The sequence below is a fragment of the Oculina patagonica genome, chromosome 1 (assembly GCF_052425735.1).
Source record: "Oculina patagonica isolate OP01 chromosome 1, crgOcupat, whole genome shotgun sequence".
Taxonomy (NCBI): domain Eukaryota; kingdom Metazoa; phylum Cnidaria; class Anthozoa; order Scleractinia; family Oculinidae; genus Oculina; species Oculina patagonica.
Window position 1 is genome coordinate 30,839,155 of NC_135758.1, and position 23,637 is coordinate 30,862,791.

The window sequence follows — 23,637 nt, forward strand, 5'->3', positions numbered from 1 at the left end:
GAAGTTCGCCAAGCAGTGAAGGAAACGATAAAGCAGTTCAATTTTTTTCGATTCCACAGAGACAAGTATGTATGTAACAGACCCACGAATAGGGAAAACTCCGTTAAAGAGCACGCGGGCGGGCAGGAACATAATTTCACACGAGGGGATGCGACGCGAGAGGACGACAATAACCGGTCAAAATGTCGGAAGGTTGCCTTTGATGGTCTAGCCAGCATTCCATCCAAGGGGAGTAGCAATACTCGTAGTCGCGAATAGCTGTAAAACCCAGATAAGCTCTGGCAGGGTGAACCCCTTAGGCCTTTTTACTGTATATACATAAATTTCCTTTTTTTAAATAGAGTAAGGAAAATACCGTAAAGGCTCCATCAATGGGAAGCCTCCAAGTGGGGGAGGGCTTATTTCTTTTTAAAGGAACAGTCATCAGTTTCACTTCAAAAACTCAAGAGCCTAAAGACATGGAAACTACGAATAGTGGTCCAATTTTGTTAAAAATCACCATGCAAGTGTACTGAAGTGATAAACAAGTGATATTGTGATGCCATTAGGAACTTTAGATCTGAACTTGAAAAAGGTAGGCTGATTTTTTCAAGTTTCGTCCTTGTTAACTGGAAAACACCTATAATTATTACGGCTCCATTCCTTCTTAAACAATAGTTTAATTCATATTTCCATCTTGATGCACTAGGTGCATTTCATGTACGAGAAGACCACTTCGGCAATTTTAGTACTTTTTACCAAAAAGCGTTAGAATCCCCGTGACAGTGTCTTTTTAAGAACTTTTGAAAAAAAGCTTACTAGAGAGGAGGCGTATTAGATAGGGATGGCTTATTTCAAATCATATATCGGTTCAGGGTAAATATTAAAGAAAGAAAGTGGACGTTTTATGCTTTAGTAACACATTTTGATTTTAACAAAATAGTAACTTTTTAAGCTTAAAGTAACCAAGTTTTATTAAGTGTCGTACTTTCCATCTGGGGAAAGGGGAGCTTAGCAGAGATTTATGGGGGGGGGGGGGGGGGGCTTATTGAAGTTCGAGAGGAGGAACTTTCTGGAGAAGCTTAAAAAGGGAAGCTTAATAGAGCCAAACCAATGAAATTTAGTGCATTTTGATCGATTGCCCTGAGAGCGCTGTAAGATAAGCCCAGGACAGAGCGGCTTGGCGGGACCGTGTAGAGGCCTTGTGTGCCACTGGGCACGAGCATGGCTGAGTGAGTGATCGATTGCCCGGGGTTAGAAGGAATGCTATTTACTCACCGGTACCCAGGCATTAGTTTATGAATTTGTTGCTGATGAATTCAACGGGAGAGAAGTTTTAGAATTTAAACTGTGCAAAGAGAAAGGGAGTTCACTTTTCTCCGTAGCTAAGAGGAAAAACAAAGTATTCAAAACTACATTTAGATCTTTTCGCTTTCATCAACGTTGTTTTTATTCTGTCACAAATGATATATTACACCTTTAATTTCTGTGCATTTAGATATAAATACCGATACTTTTTTTCCATTCTCGGAAATAAATATAGTTATTTTCATATATAATATTCTCTCCAGATAAATTATATTCATATTATGTCTCGTCATATTTTTTCTTGACGTTCATATTAAAAATACCTCCAAAAGGATATTTGCTATTTACTCGACTTTCTACATAAAAATGGTGCTTGAATTGTTGTCTAAATTATTTTAAAAAGTTAAAGTTTAGAATTGCTGTACCTACATTCATTGAAAATAGACCCATTTAATTTAATTCCCAATTTGGTTGAACTTGTTAAAACAGACAAAAATACTGAAAAAACTGTCGTAGCCAAAAGTATCACAACAACAAGTTTTGAATCCAAGGTTACATACACTGGTTTGCACCAAGGAGAAGTGATTAAAAACGTAGCCATTGCACGTAAAAAGTAATAGCATGAAAAGCCCAACGCAGTGAGATGTGAAAATTAAGTATTAAATGTATTGAGAGTTTCCTGTCCTATTCAAAACGAAAACAAAACCCCGGAGAGAAAACAACCTACTAGCCGGGAGGGACATCAGCAAAAACTTACCAAGCCGTGATCAGTGCCTTTTACCGAATATCTGCTTTAGCTCATCGACTCAAGAAAAGCTTTATTTTAATCACTTTTGGAGTGGCGAAAAAGATCAAGATCATGATAATAATATGTTATTTATACGTTTCTTACATTTTTACTCTCTATTGTAACAGCCTGAGTGACGGAGCTAAAGTGAACAGGATGATCATAGTTGAAATGCAAGCTGTAATTAAAGGCGATTGGTCTTACATATGCCTCCCGGCCAATGGTACACTTAAAATTACTTAATTGCTAAAATCTTCAATTACAGTGTTGTCGACAGAAAATTTCACTTTTGCGTCCATTTTTTTTACTGGTGGTGAAAGTATGATAAGTGCCGGAGAGGGAGTAACCCGTGATTCTTCTTCATGTTCGAATTTTAGTATTTTATGCTCAAAATGGCCAGCAATCATGCACGAACAGATCGAACAGAACATATTTGTTGTTTTCTTTGTTTTAATTAGCTGAGCTAATATCCAACCAAGGCGATCGAAAGCCGTCATAGTTTAAAGAACACCTGCCACGTTAAGTTAAAGAGAAGAGGACGCAAAACATAATATTTTACATCATTAGCAGTGCACGCCAACACCACATCATCGTATCAACCTCGAGGCAACATCAGGGCTAACCCGACCTACTTGTAACGTCTGCCTCAGTTGGCTTTAACAAGGCCTTGTGAGATATCTTTGGAAAGATGTTAAACTTCAGCCTCGAAAACAGCAAAGAAACTTTTAACGGATTTCAGTTTTGTAATCTATCGCACAGCAATAAATTTAAAGACGCTTACATTCATTACATTACAATTGCAGCGTTATGCATTGTTCTCACAATAACTGCCACTTTAGGAAACAGTTTTATCTTGGTGGCTCTTCACAAGGACACATCTCTTCATCCGCCATCAAAAGTACTGCTTCGTTCTCTGGCAATCACCGATCTTTGTGTTGGCGTACTCGGACAGCCATTGACAGTCACTCTTATTTTCTCAGCTTCTTTCGAAAGATGGAGCCTTTGTCGAGTGACCCAAATGTTGACACACGTTTTCACCGGGATACTTTCAGGTGTATCTCTACAGATATCGACTGCAATAAGTGTGGACAGACTTCTCGCTCTGTTGTTGAGGTTAAGATACAGACAAATTGTGACTGTAAAGCGAGTTCGTGTGATCGTTTTTCTTTTTTGCCTCGTGGGCACAATCCTGATCAGCATTCTTTACTTTACGAGCACGCTTTTATACCATGGCGTTGGTGTTGTTTGGATGCTTCTCCTACTTGTAATTTCAAGTTATTGTTACAAAAGAATCTTTCTTACAATCCGACGTCAACAAATGCAATTACAAGATACGCACGGTGGACAAACGGGAAGTATCGGACTTAACATGGCTCGATACAAAAAGACAGTTTTTAATGCATCATGGGTTCATTTTACTTTAGTAACGTGTTACTTTCCTTGCGCTGTAGCAATGGCACTTATCACTGTTAAAGGCCTAAGCTCGTCTCTTTTTCTGACTCAAGGATGGACAGTAATTCTAGTTTACCTTAACTCTTCGCTGAATCCAGTTCTTTACTGCTGGAAGATCAAAGAAGTTCGACAAGCAGTGAAAGAAACGATAAGACAGGTTTGCACGTGTTTCTCGACTTGAAATAAGAAGTGGTAGCGTTTTATGAACAAAGCAATCACAATAAGTAGTCTGACAAAGGAACGGATCTGATGAAAAGTGACTTAATGATACTAAATGTGCAAGGGTTTGCATATGGAAGTCATTGCCCTAAGTTCTTGCGTGAAAGAGTACATGTAAAGTACATTGCACAATCTCGTATACTCAAGTGCGGTAGTGATTTTGATATATTACATAAACCAATGATAGATTACAATCCAAACATTTCATGTGCAGTTTCCTGGATTGGAAATTGTTTCTATTGTATATAGATATTAATTTTAGTGTTCCTGAAAAGCCCATTGAGGAGGTGCAATAAAGTATGTTATGTTACTGATTATTCCGCTCAAAGCTGATTTGCTGCCAATCGAAAATGAGCCCGCTGTGCATGCTGGACTTGGCCATAGTCTGCGTCCTTGGTGCTGACCTCAACAAATACAAGTTTAAAATACTCTCAGAATTACCGGACTGAACATTTTGCGTCACAAAATATAAACAGTTCATCTTCTGTAGTGGCATGTTATATTCCTATCGTTGTAGTAATAGTTCTAACGGCTGTTCGCTGTCGCCGCTTTTCACTACTGCATGGATGGGCCTTTACTCTATTTTACCTCAATTTCTCACTAAATCTAGATCTTAAGTGCTGCAACATCAAAGAAGTTCAGCAAGCAGTGAATGAGACGATAATACCGTATTGCGCTCGGGTTTCTCTTCAAAAAAAAACTCAACGGTTATATATAATGCCCTTTCCACTACACTGAAGACCCCTTTTCCGGAACCTCGAGCCGCAGGCCAGGATTTTTATTAGTCACATTATTACTATCCAACTCTCGCAAACTTTCTCGAGCGTGTGCATCAGGTTATCTAAACACGTGGTGGTCGTTTTTTGTTAATTTATTTTATAAGATAAAACCACCAAAATGCAACGATTCGTCATAACTGCGTTACAACATAACATGCAAAACGACTACATTACAAATTTAGCGTTTGATTTTAATGGACACATTTCAAAGCATTTCCTTTCGGCTTCGGTGTATCAAGGTCTATAAAAGAAAGAATGGATGATTCATTTCTTTAGGAGCAAACATTATGCCGAACAGAGGATTTATTTAATGTGTTCAGCTGTTTTTCAACCAATCAGATTAAAGTAAGAGAAACACCTTGAACACACAATACAGGAAAGTGTACTTTATATAATGACTAACGGTTGACTTATAAATCAACACAACCACCGCAAAAGCATTTCATTGGCAAAAGCTTTAATTACAGTGAGTGTTCATCGTCTGATAAGTAAACTTGGGACGATTCAATGTTCAGCCTGCCTGTTAGCATATTCAAATAGTGTAACTTAATGCCATACGGAGCGACACATAACTTTACGAGCTTTGCAGTTGTCAAACAGTTTCAGTGTATCAAGAGTGTATGGATGATTAGTGAAAGGAATTACTTTTGTCAGCCTTAAAGTAAGAGCACCAAATAAGATACCAGAAGAATCCATATATCAGACCCCGGGTAGAATTTGTTATTCGTGCGTTAGATATAAGATGGTAGGTAGCCAACGGTGCGCGTAGTGCAGAGTTGGCTGTAGTATCTCATATCCAACAAGCGCGAGTGGAAAGGAATATTTGTTTTATTTCAAACAAACACGAAATATAGGTAAACCTTGCTAATTTTGTCATCGAAAATGGTACAATTTCTGGGTCGTGAGGTTAGCAGATCGATTAAATGGCAAGCACTTTGTTTTCAGAAAAGTTGACGTTCAAACTACTTACCCTAAAGCCCGAAATAAATCGGTCAAATGGAATGAAATTAAGTGTTGTTTTCATGACTTGGCACTTTTTCCGATACTGAAAAAAGCTGTCGTAGCCGGAAATATCAAAACAACAAGTTTTGAAGCGAAGGTTACATGGGATTTGCTTGAGGGAGAAGTAATTAAAAAAATGTAGCCATTGTAGTACTACGTAAAAAGTAATATTTTGATAGCTCAACGCATTGCATTGAGAAGTTAAAATATTAAATGTATTGATAGTTTCCTGTCCTATTCAAAACGGAAACAAAAGCAAAGAAAGAATACAAACTACTAGGGACATCAGCAAAAACTTACCAAGCCGTGATATGTGCTTTTTACCGAAAATCTGCTTCAGTTTAGCGACACAAGAAAAGCATAAATTTATTTTAAACACTTTTGGAGTGGCGAAAAAGATCAAGATCAAAATCATAAACATGATCATAAATTTCCTTACCTCAATTTTCAACTTTATTGTTTTGCAAATATAAAAAACGGACTAGAAATGGATATTAGCATGAGAAAAGGAAAAAACGAAGGATTCTCAGTGGCAGTATACGTGATCTATTTAGTCTTTCTTGAAAGCTTTCCGCATGTTAATTAACACCCGACCGGTAAGGCCTACGAAAGCATGTGTTAAAACAAGTCATCTGATAAAATTTTTAAAGCTACAGCCTAAAGGCTGGGATTAGTTTACCTAATTCAAAATAACGAGAAAAAGAACGAGACAACGTTTTCAAGAAATTAAAGGAATCGAACTAAAGGTTTTGATTTTAATCAGATGTTTGATTGACACCACCATTTAGTGCGACTTCTGAAAGTGGGGCGACTTAGACTATGACAACCAATCACAGGGCAGGAAGGGAACAATGCACTCCATCATTTGCGATTTGTGCCAATTCAGTATCGGGTACAAAGAAATGAAATTTCGTTCCTGATGAACTCAGTGTTTCCTTTTGATTGAAAATGATGATTGACTGTCAGGTTTCGAACGCTGAGTTTTGGTAGTAGGATGTGGAAAATGAATATACGTCGACATGTTAGTGAGAAAAACAAATTTCAAACTGGGCATGAAAACAGGGAGCGCGGCATGCGTGGAGGATTTGAATTATTGTGTAAAACAAAACCTCAACCGCGGGACTAGAATATTTCGTCACATATTCTGCTTTATGATTGGTCAACAATGTCTAATCCGCCAAATAAAACAGGAAAACTGAATTGCCAGCGAATTACAAAAGGAAGTTAAAGACGCTTTTTACAGAAAGACACTAACAGCCCAGCAACGAACAAGAAACAGTGAAGATGAACAGCACATGTTGTAATAGTGAAGAGTTTAACTTGACAGCAAAGATAGTTTATTCTACGTGGTTTGGTGTCGCAGCTTTGGCGACTATAGTTGGAAACGGGGTTGTGCTGTGGTTGATCGCCAGAAATAGGTCGCTGAGAACAATTTCCAACTTGTTCCTAGGCTCACTGGCAGCAGCGGACTTCTTAGTAGGACTTGTTATAGACCCTGTATATATACCTACCAGATGCTTGCTTTATAATACAGATACTTATTGGCAGACCTACAGTACAGTTGTTGACTATCTCTGGATCCACACAACAGTGGCTACTACATTCAACTTGTGCTGCGTTACCCTGGATAGACATATTGCCATCTTTTATCCTCTCCGCTACGAAGACATTGTCACTAACAGGCGGTGTTATGTGCTCATAGCCACTGTTTGGTTCATTTCGTTGCTTCTCCCGTGCTCGAGGTTCTTGGCTAAGGATCTCACTGTGCTACCGACGTTATGGTTGTCTTTTACAATTATCACGGTCTTGATACCAATGATCATCATCATATTCTGCTCTATTCGTAATTTAAAAGCCGCTGCCGTGCAGTCCAGGAGAACAATTGTCCAAACTTTACAGAATCAAGAAGCTGTGAAAAGAAGGAAAAAGAACCTTAAGGCGGCAAAGACAGTTAGCATTGTGGTTGGACTGTTTGTTATTTGCTGGTTGCCAAGTTTAGTCACTTCTTTTGTACAATATTTTGTTGAAAGTATAATTCTTCTCTTCACGGTGTGGACACCAGTCGAAGCGCTTGCGTTTACTTCATCAGCAATCAATCCGTGGGTATATTGCTTGCGAAATGAAGAATTTCATCAAGTTTTAATTCGTACTTTTCGATTTCTTGGAAAACGAAAATCAACACAAATTCGCATTCATCGTTCAATTAAAAGATCAACAAAAAGGGACATGAGTGAACACGATACATGTAACTCGCCAGTTTGAATTATTTGTGTTTAAAAAACATACAGGCCTTTAGTCGTCTGCTGTCTTATTATTAATTACCTTTAGTTCGTGCAAAATATACTGCGCTTGTTTCTCGACTTGAAATAGGAAGTGGTAGCATTTTATGAACAAAGCAGTCACAATAAGTAGCCTGACATTTTTATTGATACAAAATGGTCGAGTGTTTGCATATGGCAGTCATTACCCTCAGTTTTTGCGTAAGATTAACAACGTGATAGTTGATTTAACAACCTTATGTCGAATACCAAGTGCCGCTGTGATCTTGATTTAAAAATAATGATAGACGTAACATGTAGTTCGTCTCTCTTTTTAGCACAATTTTGGGCGTTTACTCTAGTTTATCTCAATGTGTCACTGAATCCAGGTGGATTTTAGCAGTATTGGAATAAGTCAAGTCAATAGTCCAATTATTAGTTCATGAGCATGAATCACGAACAGAGCTGAAGATATATTTGGCGTGTTTGACTGTTACATCAGTAATCAGTAATTAGACTGAGGCGAAGGGACACCAGGTTCGAACTCATCGCGTACCCGATACTGAAAAGGCATTTCATTGCTGGCCATAATAAGGAGTTTATTTCCTCAAATGTAAACTGTTCAGCCAGCCACCTGCTAAAATATTCGAATACTGTAATTTAGCGGACTGAAGCGACACATAGATATATTAAAGTGTAGATATATTAAAGTGTACATAGATATATTAAAGTGTACATAGATATATTAAAGTGTTGTATTAAAGTATTGTATTTGTATTTATCTACTTTACTTTTTCAAGTGTACGTGGATGTCATCACGTTCGTCGGCCTTAAAATATTCTTATTTTTTGTTCAGGAAGCAAGAATCGTGAAGAAGATATCCCTCTCTTTGATTTTCGATTTATCAAAAAAGGTATTCCTGAAAAGCCCATTGAGGAGGTGCAATAAAGTATGTTATGTTACTGATTATTCCGCTCAAAGCTGATTTGCTGCCAATCGAGAATGAGCCCTCTGTGCATGCTGGACTTGGCCATAGTCTGCGTCCTTGGTGCTGACCTCAACAAATTCAAGTTTAAAATACTCTCAGAATTACCGGACTGAACATTTTGCGTCACAAAATATAAACAGTTCATCTTCTGTAGTGGCATGTTATATTCCTATCGTTGTAGTAATAGTTCTAACGGCTGTTCGCTGTCGCCGCTTTTCACTACTGCATGGATGGGCCTTTACTCTATTTTACCTCAATTTCTCACTAAATCTAGATCTTAAGTGCTGCAACATCAAAGAAGTTCAGCAGGCAGTGAAAGAGACGATAATAGAGTATTGCGCTCGGGTTTCCCTTCAAAAAAATAACCCAACGGTTATATATAATGCCCTTTCCACTATACTGAGGACCCCCTTTTCCGGAACCTCGAGCCGCAGGCCAGGATTTTTATTAGTCACATTATTACTATCCAACTCTCGCAAACTTTCTCGAGCGTGTGCATAAGGTTATTTAAACACGTGGTGGTTGTTTTTTGTTAATTTATTTTATAAGATAAAACCACCAAAATGCAACGATTCTTCATAACTGCGTTACAACATGCAAAACGACTACATTACAAATTTAGCGTTTGATTTTAATGGACACATTTCAAAGCATTTCCTTTCGGCTTCGGTGTATCAAGGTCTATAAAAGAAAGTATGGATGATTCATTTCTTTAGGAGCAAACATTATGCCGAACAGAAGATTTATTTAATGTGTTCAGCTGTTTTTCAACCAATCAGATTAAAGTAAGAGAAACACCTTGAACACACAATACAGGAAAGTGTACTTTATATAATGACTAACGGTTGACTTATAAATCAACACAACCACCGCAAAAGCATTTCATTGGCAAAAGCTTTAATTGCAGTGAGTGTTCATCGTCTGATAAGTAAACTTGGGACGATTCAATGTTCAGCCTGCCTGTTAGCATATTCAAATAGTGTAACTTAATGCCATACGGAGCTGACACATAACTTTACGAGCTTTGCAGTTGTCAAACAGTTTCAGTGTATCAAGAGTGTATGGATGATTAGTGAAAGGAATTACTTTTGTCAGCCTTAAAGTAAGAGCACCAAATAAGATACCAGAAGAATCCATATATCAGACCCCGGGTAGAATTTGTTATTCGTGCGTTAGATATAAGATGGTAGGTAGCCAACGGTGCCCTTCTAACATGTTATCTTCCTTTTGCTGTAATATCGGGTCTAACGATTGTTCAAGGCCTAAACTCGCCTCTTCTCGAAGCACATGTATTGGGGCTATGTCTAGTGTATCTCAATTCGTCGTTGAATCCGGTTCTTTACTGCTGGAAAATAAAAGAAATTCGACAAGCAGTGAAAGAAAGGATAGGACACTTTTGTGCTTGTTTGTCGTCTTAAAACGATTCTAAAGGGAAGCATGCAAGATTACAAAACAAAAGTTGTATATAAGGACACATTTTCTATATAGATTAAATGACTACTTTCAAGTCGACGCTTGTGTTGTTAAACTGTCAAATTTTACCACAAAAAGGAATTCGCGTAAATATAAGAGGCTTCATGTTAGTAGTTTACTTCACCTCTTGTACTTAGAAGATGGAGCATTATTATCCCTTTAATAAAGTACATAATTATGTTTTCTCAATCGCCCAAGTGTCTTTTTAGTGACCGTGTCCGCCCGTGCTCCACAAAACGACGTGTGCAAATGTTATTGCTCTTAAGCAGAACTTAATTATAATTTTTGCAAGAAACATCCTTGTTAATTTAGAAGAAGGAGAATATTAGTGAAGACTTTAGGAACATCTCTACCATTGTGGGCAGTGGGCGGTGGGCAGATCTGACGGATCTGTCAGGAGGAGCAAGGCGTTCCCGCCCTCCACGATTCTCGGGGTCGCACCTTCGACAAGTGCGAGCAACCATTTAGTCGCCCTTCCCGGGTTACCAAGGGGTGTGCAGCTGAAAGCGGGGAGCTTATTCTTTATGCACAGCACTAATCCTACTTAGAGGATGCATGGCAGTAGGATACACCGTCACGAAGACTGGCCGTGGCATGGAAGCTTTCCCATGGTTTAGCATAATGCCATAAGTACCCTTCACTTGTATGCAATTTGTTATCGAGCGGTCATGGACTTTTGGAAATTATCGTCAATGCAGCGCGGTGACAAGATGCGACGCTTCACCCTGAGGATTCTAACGGTTGACGGCGCCCTGTCAAGCGGGTATCCAGAGGAGGTAAACTGCAGCGACTGGACTTACGATCAATGCGCATTGTGATATAAAACATCAGGAGCTACAAACAGCGACGACACGTTGTCGAACAACTGCTACAGACAAATAATATCTTAGCCCTGCAGGAGACCATACTCAAGAAAAATCCCAGGGTCATATGGTCTTCTCCACACCATCTTCTGAAGGCGGCAAGGCTAAACGTGGCCTACTAAAAATTGTCAAAGACACTATAGAATGTCGCCAAGTGGGAACGCCTAGGACCATATATGGAGGTGAAACACTAGCAATTGTCCTGACCCACAGTGGTAAACAGTACATCCTTGTGATTATCTACTACAACTTCGTTGTCTCACCAAAGCTACCCAAAGATCATCGAATCCTCAAAAGCTTTCGTATAATAACCATGGCCAACACACTTGTCAAATTATGTGAGAAGATCGCCGCCAAATGAATAACTGAGTAACTGGAGAGGAAAGAGAAGTTACCGAAGGGAGTAAGGGGAGACAGACCAAGGCGCTTGAAAACATCTAACATGCATCAACACTATGCAAAAAGGCCCCCAGGACAAACAGCATTTTGCAATAGGTCTGCACCACCTGGAAGATGCAGATAACTGGGTGAACATCCCACCCTTGCTGAGAATATTGATGTCATGGTCAGATGGAATCTGAACGCATCTAAGTCAGTTCTGGCCTACCCCAAGGTTCTCCACTGACCTGTGTCTTATTTAACATCTACACAGCCGCTGTGATTGATTGGACCCAACACAGATCCCTACTTGTATGTCGACGACATAGCAGTTAACTGCGCCAGTCATTCTCCTGTGGAGACTATGCCTCATATCCAACACGCAAGCAAAAAGGTGCAGGCTTGGACTTAAGACAATCATAGGAAGATCAACCTGATAAAGAATGTTGGATGCTTGTGTCACTAGGTCATGTCAACCGAGACCTATTCATGCTTAGTAACGATGGCCAACCAGTAAGACAAACGATGCAAGTCCCATACCTAGGGGAAGTCATTGATACAATACTGGGCATGATCATGCACATAAGTAATAACATAAGGAAAGCAAAATCTGCTCTGGACTCATTAGGTTTACTGCAAGGAAGAACATCAACTCAGCAAACTGGTGCAATTGGTACCGGCAAAAGTCTTGAGCAGACTGCAATATGGGCTTCATCTGTATTCTCCAATCGCAGACACACAATTTGCAAGCATGAACCGAGTCCTGTGTCAAGCTCAACGTATTATCCTTTGGGCAACCTAGAAAGCATCTGGCAAGGCTATCCTTTATTAGCTGGGCGTTAGAATATGCAGCAAACCTACTATCTCCAAGGGATCTGATTATCTTAAATCACAAAATTCTTGATAGTATTTAAAAGAATGATGGGGTAGTGGTGATGGTTTGAATAGGGTCGGATGTTAGCAGACCGATAAAATTACGAGCACTTTGTCTTAAGCAAAAGTACCCAAGATTGCTTTATCGCCAATTTTTGCTTGTTGCATATTGCTTTTGCTCCATAAATTGGATTTTAATGGAAAAAAGCACAATTTGAAGGGAATTGTCCTTTACAATTAAGAAGAGTTGACGTTAAAACTATTTACACTACATCTCTAAATATATAGGTCAAACGGGATCGCGTTAAGTGTTATTAACAAAACTTGGCATTTTCTCCAATACTAAAAAAGCTGTCTTTGCTGGAAATATCACTACAACAACATGTTTTGCATCAAAGGTTACATATTTACATACAGGGTTTGCACTACGGAGAAGTAATTAAAAAATGTAGCCATTGTACGTAAAAGCTAATAGCTTAAATAGCTCAACGCATTGAGTTGTGTAAAATAATGTTAAATGTATTGAGAGTCTCCTGTCCTATTCAAAACGAAACAAAACCTCGAAGGGAAAACAAACTACGCAAGGGACATCAGCAAAAACTTGATCTGTGCCATTTATCAAATTTCTGCCTCAGCAACACAAGAAAAGCATAGATTTCTATTTAAACACTTTTTGGAGCGACGAAAAACATCAAGATCATGATCATAATATCTTATTTAAAGGTTTTTACTAATATACTCTCTATTGTAACAGTGACGAAGCTTAAATGAGGAGTATGATCCTAGTCGCACTGCAAGCTGTAATAAAGGCGATTGGCCTTTCATATGCCTCCTGGCCAATGGTATAATTAAAATTACTTAATTGCTAAAACCTTTAATTACAGTGTTGTTTTCAGAAAGTTTCACTTTAGCGTCCACTTTTTTTACTGGTGGTGAAGGGATGATTAGTGCCGGAGAGGGAGCAACCCGTGAACCTTCTTCATGTTCGAATTATAGTATTTTATGCTCAAAATAGGCAACAATCACGAACAGATCGAACACAACATATTTGTTGTTTTCTTTTTTTTTTTAATTAGCTGAGCTAATATCCAACCAAGCAGATAGAAAGCCCATCTTAGTCTAAAGGAACACCTGCCTCGGTAACTCAAGAAGAGAACGTAAGTCATAACAGTTTACACTCCGAGAGCAGTGCTCGCCGACAACATACCATCGTATCATCCTTAAGGAAACATCAGGGCTAACCCGACCTACTTGTAACATCTGCATTAATTAGCTTTAACAAGGTCGTGTGAGATATCTTTGAAAAGATGTTAAACTTCAGCCTCAAAAACAGCATAGGAACTTTGGACGCATTTCAGTTTTGTAATTTTTCGTACAGCGGTAATGATCAAGACACTTCCCTTCATTGCATTACAATTGCATCCGTATGCATATTTCTCACAATAACTGCTACTCTGGGAAACAGTTTGATCCTATTCGCCCTTCACAAGGACACATCTCTTCATCCGCCATCAAAAATACTGCTTCGTTCTCTGGCAATGACCGATCTTTGTGTTGGCGTACTCGGGCAGCCAGTGACTATCATCCTTATTTTCTCAGCTTTATTCGAACGATGGAGCCTTTGTCATGTGACCCAAATGTTGATGCTAGTTTCCAACGCGATATTTTCTGGTATATCTCTACTGACCTCGAGTGCAACAAGTGTGGACAGACTTCTCGCTTTGTTGTTGAGGTTAAGATACAGACAAATTGTGACTGTTAAGCGAGTTCGTGTGACCGTTTTTCTTTTTTGGCTCGTGGGCACAAGCCTGATCAGCATTCTTTTTTTTATGAGCATGCTTTTATACCACATCGTTGGTGTTGTTTGGATGCTTCTTCTGCTTGTTATTTCAACTTATTCTTACACAAGAATCTTTCTCACAATTCGACGTCAACAAATGCAATTACAAGATACACACGGCGGACAAACAGGAGGTACAGGACTAAACATGGCGCGATACGAAAAGACCGTCTTCAATGCACTGTGGGTTCATCTTACTTTGGTAACGTGTTACCTTCCTTCCGCTGTAGTAATGGCACTTATTGCTGTTCGAGGTTTAAGCTCGTCTCTTTTCCTAACTCAAGGATGGGCATTAACGCTAGTTTACCTCAATTCGTCGCTAAATCCAGTTCTTTACTGCTGGAAGATCAAAGAAGTTCGACAAGCAGTGAAGGAAACAATAAGACAGTTTTCCGCTTGTTTCTCAACTTAAAAATGTAATTTGTGATAATCTTAAATTAGCAAAAATTACTGTTTTGCCGGCACGGAGTAGAGGGTTGGGGGTGGGTTTGAGGTGCGCAGCGTATAGTTGGACTTGAGTTTGTAATCGTTTGCAGTTAGCAAGGTGAGATATTGTACGGCCATCCTTCGCCATCTATATAGGTCAAGTTTGGTTTCCTTTTTAATTTTTTTATTTTTCATCCACGTTTGTTGGTTTTCGCTTTGTTTTGTTTATTTAGTTCTGCTATAATAATTGTATGGCTATAAGATCATGTATCTCGAAGAGTATTTGTGTACAGTATGTTAAATTATATTAAGATAACTGAAACCCCAAGGGTTTCCTTTTGCCCTAGTGATGGTTCTAACGGTTGTTGGCTGTCGCCTCTTTTCACTAATGCTTGGATGGGCCTTTACCAGATTTTACCTCATTTTCTCATTAAATCCAGTTCTTTTCTGCTGGAACATCAAAGACGTCGACAAGCGGTAAAGAAGACGATAATACAGTACTGCGCTCGGGTTTCTCTTCAAAAAAATAACCCAACGGTTGTATATAATGCCCTTTCCACTATACTGAAGACCCCATTTTCCGGAACCTCGAGCCGCAGGCGAGGGTTTTTATTAGTCACATTATTACTATCCATCTCTCGCAAACATTCTCGAGTGTGTGCATGCATTAGGTTATATAAACACGTGGTGGTCGTTTTCTGTTTATTTATTTTATAAGATAATACCAACAAAATGCAACGATTCGTCATAATCGCGTCACCACATGCCAAATGACTAAATAACAAATTTGCAGTTTTTGTGGATTTTAATGGACACATTTCAAATCATTTCCTTTCGGCTTCGGTGAATGAAGGTCTATAAAAGGAAGAATGGATGATTCGTAAATATCTTCATTTGTTTAGGAGCAAACATAACTCCGAACAGAAGATTTCTTTAATGTGTTCAGCTGTTTTTGAACCAATCAGATTACAGTAAGAGAAACACCTTGAAAACAAAATACAGGAAAGTGTACTTTATGTAATGACATTCGCTTGACTTATAAATCAACACAACAACTGAAAAAGCGTTTCAATGGCAAAAGCTTTAATTGCAGCTAGTGTTCATCGTCTGATAAGTAAACTTGAGACGATTCAATGTTCAGCCTGCCTGTTAACATATTCAAATAGTATAACTTAGTGCCACACGGAGCTGACACATAACTGTACGAGCTTTGCAGTTCTCAAACAGTTTCAGTGTGTCAAGAGTGTATGGATGATTAGTGAAAGGAAATACTTCTGACAGCCCTAAAGTAAGAGCACCAAATTTAAATCCTGTAGCATCGCGGCAAACGGAAACTAACCGAATAGTTACATCTTCCTTTGCATCAGATCTTCCTTAGCAATAGGAAGATGGCAAGCTTTAGCGACGCACGTAGCAAGCAAACGATACGATTTCTCGATTGTGCAGCTCTTTTATGCGTCTGTCCTCTTAGGCCATCCCAATAAAATGTTTCGTTTCCCATCACCCGACCGACCCATTTTTTTCGAAAAGTAAAAAAAAATCCAGATTAACTAGTCAAAGAAGCAATTACTTCAATTTACATGCACACGATCTTGTTTTATTAACAACAATTGGCATGATGTGATGTCTTTGTCTTTAAAGATGAATTACAGTCCGTACTGCGCAATCTCGGCTGCAATGTTTATGTGAGCCTCACAAACAAAGCAAAACTAAAAATTACGTGACAAACTTACCTGTTTCTTCATTATTAACGCCAGATATCCTTGCAGAACAAATAATAACAAGTAGAAGAACCTTGACGCTATTTCAAACCGACGTTTCAGCTCATCGGAAGTTCTTGAACGAAGCGAACTGTAATGGCGGACTAAAAAACTTCATGTATGCTGTCACCGAAGTGTAACGTTTCAACGAATTCAAAACAAAAACGTAAACAAACCCCGAGTCTGCGCAGTACGGACTGGAAATCAGCTTTAATAAACATCGATACTACATTATTTAAAGTGCCTATGAAGTAAAAAATAATTGCTGTCTATTTTAAAGGCTTTACAAAATAAAGAAGAATGGCGTTTTCCTTTTTGCAATATCTTTTTTCGTTTTAGAGATATTTACGTTTTTATATTATGCAAATGAGGAAAGTGATGACGTTATTAATTGTTCCACAAAAAGATGAAGCACTGAATCAAGAATATCTCTTGGAATATTTGAGCTGTGTTCTTCAAACTTGGCACGATTAATGTACACCACAAAAGACACAAAATGACACCTGTCGTATCGTTGCCATGGCAACAGTTTTGCTGCAAATACCTATTTTAATTAATATTGATATCCCCAGTTTTTGCTTAATCAAAGATGATCCACTCTCAACAAGCTAATGAGGAGAGTTGGGGTAATAGGGCATTACGTGTGCTCCAAGCTGGACCCTCTGTCCCAATTTAAAGGGTTGCAAATTGAGATATTTGGTTTATGACAGAAAGAGCCTAGAACCAAGAGTGTTGCCATGGTTACATCATAGCATGAGCTATCTTGCACCTTTAAGGAAGGTCACTACTGATGCCAAGTTTCAGAAATATCACCTTTATATTTTCAGAGATATCCTTAATTTTGTGATCTATCTTTTAGTGAAACAATTTAGGACGTCATCACTTTCCTCATTTGCATAACACAAAAACGTGAATATCTCCTAAACGAAAGAAGATCTTTCAAAACGGTAAACGCCATTCTTCTTTATTTGTAAAAGTCTTTCAAATAAGCATTAATTAATTTTTACTACATAGGCACTTTAAAGACTGTTAAGGAATAACGAACGAAACGACCACGTTTTCGAGTTGACTTTGTAATCAGGCTTTCTAACTTAGCAGTCCGGCCTTTTTTGGAACCCAGAACCCTTGAAGTGCTCATTTCTTTTTCTTTTTTTTTCTTTTTTTTTTTTGCCCGACCGACCGACCCACCATCACAAGAGACGGGGCGATGGGAAACGAAACATTTTATTGGGATGGCCTTATTGACAATGAAAATAAACCAATAAGCGCGCGAGAATTCATATGGGTTATTGACCAAGCTTGTTCGGTCAAGATGGCAGGATATTGGCCAAGTTCTTTTTTTGCGTGTTTATGGACCTCGACGTCGTCTCTCGGTCCATAAACACGCAAAAAAAGAACGAGGCCAATATCCTGCCATCTTGACCGAACAAGCTTGGTCAATAAAGGATTTATTACTTGACTTTTTTCTAGTACTGAAAAGGAAGCCAGTTGCATGCACAATCAATGGCGCTCGCTAAAATCATTTCATTGGTTTAAAAGTTTAACGAGTGACTGTCAAATTCTTGAATGAATCGAGTTGACGTGACAACAGCGAAATTCAACTCTTTTTAACCGTCAAAAGGATATTGAAATGGCTAAAATTACGAATCAACGTTGAGTTTGAAGCCTTAAAACAAGAATGTCCATTCCATCTGGCCGCCAGCTTTTGATTATTGGACGTTTTGCAGAGTATTTGCTCGCTTCTGGCGCTTTTGTGGTGCAAATCTGCCCTGACACGAGCTGAATATTGAAATTGTGATTGTTGAAAGCGTTTGGGACTTACCACTTCACGGGAAAAGCTTGAACTTCCCTACATCGTTGATATAAATGTTCGACCCGAACTTATTCGACGTGAGCGTTTAATAGAGGCTTCGGTGAAAAGATGTTTTAAAAGCTTTCAGTGCCTGGTTCGCCTTGCCGTCCGCTTTCTTCCATTTTGAAGATTTTACACAAACAACTAGTTTGCCGAAGTCTTTATTCTTCAGGTATGTCACTGACTACTCTACCTTTTCCGCCTTAAAAAAACGATAACATGTCTTCAAGTCGCTTTGCGTTATAATTTTTGTAGTAGGTGGTTGTTGTGGCAAATAATCTAAAAATAAATTCGCGAAACTCGTTAGCATTTGTTGATTAATTTGTTTGTTCTCAATATTTCACTTCAGGACCTATTTCTTTGTTATCGGACTCCATTTCGCTAGAAACAGACAGAAAATACTTGTGTTGTTTCGGAAAATACTTTCATAGCTCAAATTAACGACGGAAAAGCTTTTTGAAGTAGCGACGACGGAACTGAAAAGTTTTTCGCTTGCGGGAACACAGCGGGCGATCCCGAGCGGTCAAGATGGCTCAAGGAGCTAGTAAAATAATAGATTCAGTTATTGTAAAAAAGAGGTTTCATTAATGCGAAGTATGCTTTGAATTTTATGTAAATAGAAAGCGAACACGTTTTATATTGGTTAATAAGTTATTTGTCTTTGGAACGTTGGTTGCACGTTTACTGTATTGCTAACAGGCTAAGGCACCGTCCACACTAATCCAAATAAATTTGAAAACGCATCTTTTTCCTCCGGATAGGCCAACCGTCCACACTGAAACGTCGTTTTCGGTCACCAAAAACGCAGCTCTTCAAAAACGGTCTCCAAAGCAGAGAAATTTCCGGAATCGCGTGGACAGAAAACATTTTATCCGTTTTCAAATTTTTTCGGATCAGTGTGGACGGGGCCTTAGAGTTCGTGGCAAATGATCTCGCGCGTTGATTGTACTGACAGCAGACTTAAGCCTCGGCCAAACGATCAGACATTTTCGTCCAACATCATGTTGAAAGAGCATTTTTCACCGTTTAGCCGCGTCTCTCAACATTGCATTTAAATGGATTCCCATGTTTTATCTAGTTCAAACATTTTCATCCAACATTTTGCTTTACGAGCAAATGTTTGATCTTTTAGCCACCTCTGCAAACAAAGCAAACCCAGGCGGGAAAAAGCAACCAATCAGAAACCGAATCTATGTGACCTGGCGCCATAATTTCAGCGGTAATACGCAGAAAGCGTTATGTGAGCTAACTTTGGTAGATGTTTGATCAAACATTATTTGCTCGTTTAGCCACCCCATGTTGTGTGCGACAAACACGATGTTGGACGAAAACGTTTGATCAGAAATGATTTGTTGTAAGACTAATTTTAGCGATTACTTTTTTTCATAAAATGCTACCGCCTCTTGTTTCAAGTCGACAAACAAGCACAAAGCTTTACTGCTTGTCGAATGTCTGATCTTTCAGCAGTAAAGAACTGGATTCAGCGACAAATTGAAATAAACTGGAGTAAACGCCCAAAATTGTGCTAGAAAGAGAGCCGAGCTTTATATTACATCAAACATTAATTACAAATCAAGATTTTAACGGCACTTGATAAGACAAAGTTATGAAATGAACTATCAGGGTAATGACTGCCATATGCAAACACTGGACCATTTTGTTTCATTTAACCACTTTTCGTCAGATTCGTTCCCTTGTTAGACTTTTTACTGTGATTACTTTGTTTAAAAAATGCTACCACCTTTTATTTCAAGTTGAGAAACACGCGCAAAACTGTCTTATCGTTTCTTTTACTGCTTGTCGAACTTCTTTGATTTTCCAGCAGTAAAGAACTGGATTCAGCGAAGAGTTGAGGTAAACCAGAGTTAATGCCCACCCTTGAGTCAGAAAAAGAGACAAGCTTGAGCCTTGAACAGCGAGAAGTGCCATTACTACAGCGGAAGGAAAGTAACACGTAACTAAAGTAAGATGAACCCACAATGCATTGAAAACTGTCTTTTTGTATCGCGCCATGTTTAGTCCGCCTGTTTTTCCGCCGTGCGTGTCATGTAATTGCATTTGTTGACGTCGAATTGTAAGAAAGATTCTTGTGTAAGAATAAGTTGAAATTAAAAGTGGGAGAGTCGTCCAAACAACACCAAGGATGTAGAATAAAGGCATACTCGTAAAGTAAAGAATGCTGATAAGGCTTGTGCCTACGAGCCAAAAAAGAATAACGGTCACACGAACTCGCTTAACAGTCACAATTTGTCGGTATCTTAACCTCAACAACAGAGCGAGAAGTCTGTCCACACTTATCGCAGTTAATGTCAGTAGAGATATGCCTGAAAATATCGCGTTGAAAAGTTGCGTCAACATTTGGATCACTCTACAAAGGCTCCATCGTTCAAATAAAGCTGAGAAAATAACAGTGACTGTCAATGGCTGCCCGAGTACGCCAACACAAAGATCGGTGATTGCCAGAGAACGAAGCAGTATTTTTGATGGCGGATGAAGAGATGTATCCTTGTGAAGGGCGACTAGGATCAAACTGTTCCCAAATGTGGCGGTTGTAGTGAGAAAGATATATAAAGACGCAATAATCGAGTAATGAATGGAGGCATCTTTATAATTATCGCTGTCCGAAAGATTACAAAACTGAAATCCGTTCAAAGTGTCTTTGCTGTTTTCGACGCTGAAGTTAAACATCTTTTCAAAGATAACTCACACGAGCTTGTTAAAGCCAATTAACGCAGACGTTACAAGTAGGTCAGGTTAGCCCTGTTGTTTCCTCAAGGTTGATACGATGATATGTTGTTAGCGTGCAGTGCTGTAGGGGTGTAAAATGTTATGACTTACGTCCTCTTCTCTTTAACTTAACGTGGCAGGTGTTCCTTTAGACGAAGACTGGCAATCAATCAGCTTGGTTGGATATTAGCTCAACTGACTAACTGAAAAAAAGAACACGGCAAATTTGTTGTGTTCGATCTGTTTGTGATTGTTGCCCATTTGATTGTTGCCCATTCGAAAATGAATAAGAATCACGGGTTACTCCCCTACCGGCACTAATCACCCATTCATCACCTGTAAAAAACTGGACGCAAAAGAAAATTTCCTTTCTGACGACAACACTGTAATTGAAGTTTTTATCAATTAAGTAACTTTAATTATATCGTTGGCCGGGAGGCATACGAAAGGCCACTCGCCTTTTATTACAGCTTGCGGATCATATCGCTCACTCTATAAAGCTCCGTCACTGTTAGAATAGAAAGAGAAAACGTAAGAAACGTGTAAATAAGATATTACGATCATGATCTTGACATCTTTCCAAAGATTGCCCCAGTCGACTTGTGAAAACCAAGGTACTAAGATGTAATAGATAGCTTACTGTAGTTCCAATTGCAAAGCGGTTCTGTCTGTGAGGATAAATTCTTAAACGAAGACTTGCGCACACGACTTTCATTCTACTTTATTTATTTATTTATTTTTGCAGTTGTTCCTTTTCAAATTAATTTGGCCGGATGGCATCCTGTAAAGTTAAAACTTTCCTTATATTTTATATTGACTTTCATATTGCCTTGCCTTACTAATTAGCCATGCACCCCTGATATAGTGTTGCTTTAAATAAATATTGGACAACCGTAAAGATAGTAAATGTGTTCACTAAAATGTGCTATCATAATGATGTCAACTTTTGTCAATAAACAGGTTGAGCATAGAAATTTGTCTGCTAGAATCCACTACTGAAATGACACTATTTGAATCCTAATTCATGTTACCATTTAAGCGCACCTATTAGTTTCTATGCGCAGATGTTCTTTTCCCGGGGTCTTTTCAAAACGGATGTTTTGTCGGATTTGATACCAGCTTTTAACGGCCTATTGAAAAAAGAGAGGATATTTTCTTCACCGATTCTTGCTTTCTGAACAAATAAAAAAAAAAATTTCAAGGCCGACGAGCGTTATTTGCTGAACTAAGAGTCATCGATGTACCCTTGAAAAAGAAATAAACTATTTAATTAAATTATTGAAAATAAATAATTTGACAACTGCAACACTCGTATTTATGTGTTCGCTTAAGTATCCGAACATGTTAAGGGCCTTTACCGGCTTTACAATATTTCTTCACTGCTGCATCAAAGAGGTTCGACAAGCAGTGAAGAAGGCGATCAGACAGTACTGCGTCAAAAACCAACGGTCGTATGCCGTTTCCACTATACTGAACGCCCCCTCAAAGACGCATGCGAGGGTCTCATAGATACTATGGAACTCTCCCAAACTTGTCGAGTGGTTGCATCAGGCTCTATAAACACGTTGAAGTAGATTTCTGTTTATTTATTTTAAAAGATAAAGCCAACAAAATAAATTATTTGCCATGCGAATAGGATTTTATGTCTTTCTTCCCAGTGAATTTAGTTTATTTTAATAGTGCAACACTGTAGGCACGTGTGTAAGCTTCTTATGCAACAGATATTGTTATGTAACAGCTTAGGACACGTGCGGGGCCTGGACAAGGGGGTATGGTTTTTCAATGTATTGAGCCCCCCGCTTGGATGTTTTGACTCGTGGCCTGGCTACAAAGCAGTCAGTCATTCATTCACTCTTGCTTTTTCTCGCTGGATGACACGTCCGTTTTTCGAAGTCCCTCCTCCTCCCCTTGTCCTGTCCACTTTGTTTCCTGTGGTATTTTTAGTTTAGTTTTCTTGGCGTTTTTGTGCCCTCACCTTCACTGGGCTCAACACAATTTCTATAACCAATTGTTTTTGCAATTAATTCAAGAATTTTTTAATCATTAAATCGGCTTTGGGTCTTTGCCCTTAGCCATTTTACTCCATCTGAAATTGTCTGTCTTTAGTCGAGTGCCCAGTAAACGAGCGGCGCGGGTATGCAGTCCAGTAGTTTGTGAATCCCTAGCCTGGGGAGGGGAGAAAGGCATATCATGAGCTATAGGATAAGTGGAGCTTGTCTAAATTAAAAGCCAATATCTTACCACTAAAGTCTTTTCTTTACTACTCTGTTTACTTCTTTCGTTGTTCGATCACAATACATGGGTAACCAGGCTTTTATTCAACCGAAAAGACCTGGATGCTAAACTAATTTGCATTTGGAGTGCCCCTGGCCACTCCCCGAAAAAAGCACCATTTCATGCCTTTGGGGGTAGGTATTCCTACATGTGGACCACTAAGCTAATTTGCATTTGGGACTATGTGTATAATACCATGGGTAGGAAGATAATCCCTTCTTTTGTGTGAAGCTCGTAAGATCCAAAGGTGGCCATTTTCCTTATAAGGAATGTAAAGGTGGCCCACCTGGGGGTTACACAAAGGAAACCATTCATTCACACAGGGAGTGGGATGAGGTGAACATGGGTTTACCCGAAGTCGTTGGAATCTTGCTTAATTAAATGGTTGAATTTTGCGAC

The 23,637-nt window shown here is 38.9% G+C and overlaps 4 protein-coding genes across 4 annotated transcripts; 3 read left to right on the forward strand and 1 right to left on the reverse strand.

Annotated features, from left to right (window-relative positions):
• Window positions 1-2,762: 2,762 nt before the first annotated feature.
• On the forward strand, window positions 2,763-3,771 carry LOC144646482 (adenosine receptor A3-like). Its single transcript, XM_078506082.1, has one exon. The coding sequence runs from the start codon at window positions 2,763-2,765 to the stop codon at window positions 3,705-3,707; it is 945 nt and encodes a 314-aa protein (XP_078362208.1). The 3' UTR covers window positions 3,708-3,771.
• Window positions 3,772-6,810: 3,039 nt separating this feature from the next.
• On the forward strand, window positions 6,811-7,788 carry LOC144646490 (adenosine receptor A2a-like). Its single transcript, XM_078506094.1, has one exon. It carries the CDS (start codon window positions 6,811-6,813, stop codon window positions 7,786-7,788), a length of 978 nt encoding a protein of 325 aa, XP_078362220.1.
• A 5,878-nt stretch (window positions 7,789-13,666) lies between these two features.
• Window positions 13,667-14,611, forward strand: LOC144646497 (adenosine receptor A3-like). Its single transcript, XM_078506108.1, has one exon. The coding sequence runs from the start codon at window positions 13,667-13,669 to the stop codon at window positions 14,609-14,611; it is 945 nt and encodes a 314-aa protein (XP_078362234.1).
• Window positions 14,612-19,832: 5,221 nt separating this feature from the next.
• LOC144646504 (histamine H2 receptor-like) lies at window positions 19,833-20,925 on the reverse strand. Its single transcript, XM_078506120.1, has one exon. The coding sequence runs from the start codon at window positions 20,923-20,925 to the stop codon at window positions 19,987-19,989; it is 939 nt and encodes a 312-aa protein (XP_078362246.1). The 3' UTR covers window positions 19,833-19,986.
• Between the last annotated feature and the right edge of the window lie 2,712 nt (window positions 20,926-23,637).

Excerpts from the sequence above, each read along its gene's own strand:
- LOC144646482 (XM_078506082.1), top strand. The coding sequence starts at position 2,763 with ATGTTAAACTTCAGCCTCGAAAACAGCAAAGAAACTTTTAACGGATTT.
- LOC144646490 (XM_078506094.1), top strand. The coding sequence starts at position 6,811 with ATGAACAGCACATGTTGTAATAGTGAAGAGTTTAACTTGACAGCAAAG.
- LOC144646497 (XM_078506108.1), top strand. The coding sequence starts at position 13,667 with ATGTTAAACTTCAGCCTCAAAAACAGCATAGGAACTTTGGACGCATTT.
- LOC144646504 (XM_078506120.1), bottom strand. The coding sequence starts at position 20,925 with ATGTTTAACTTCAGCGTCGAAAACAGCAAAGACACTTTGAACGGATTT.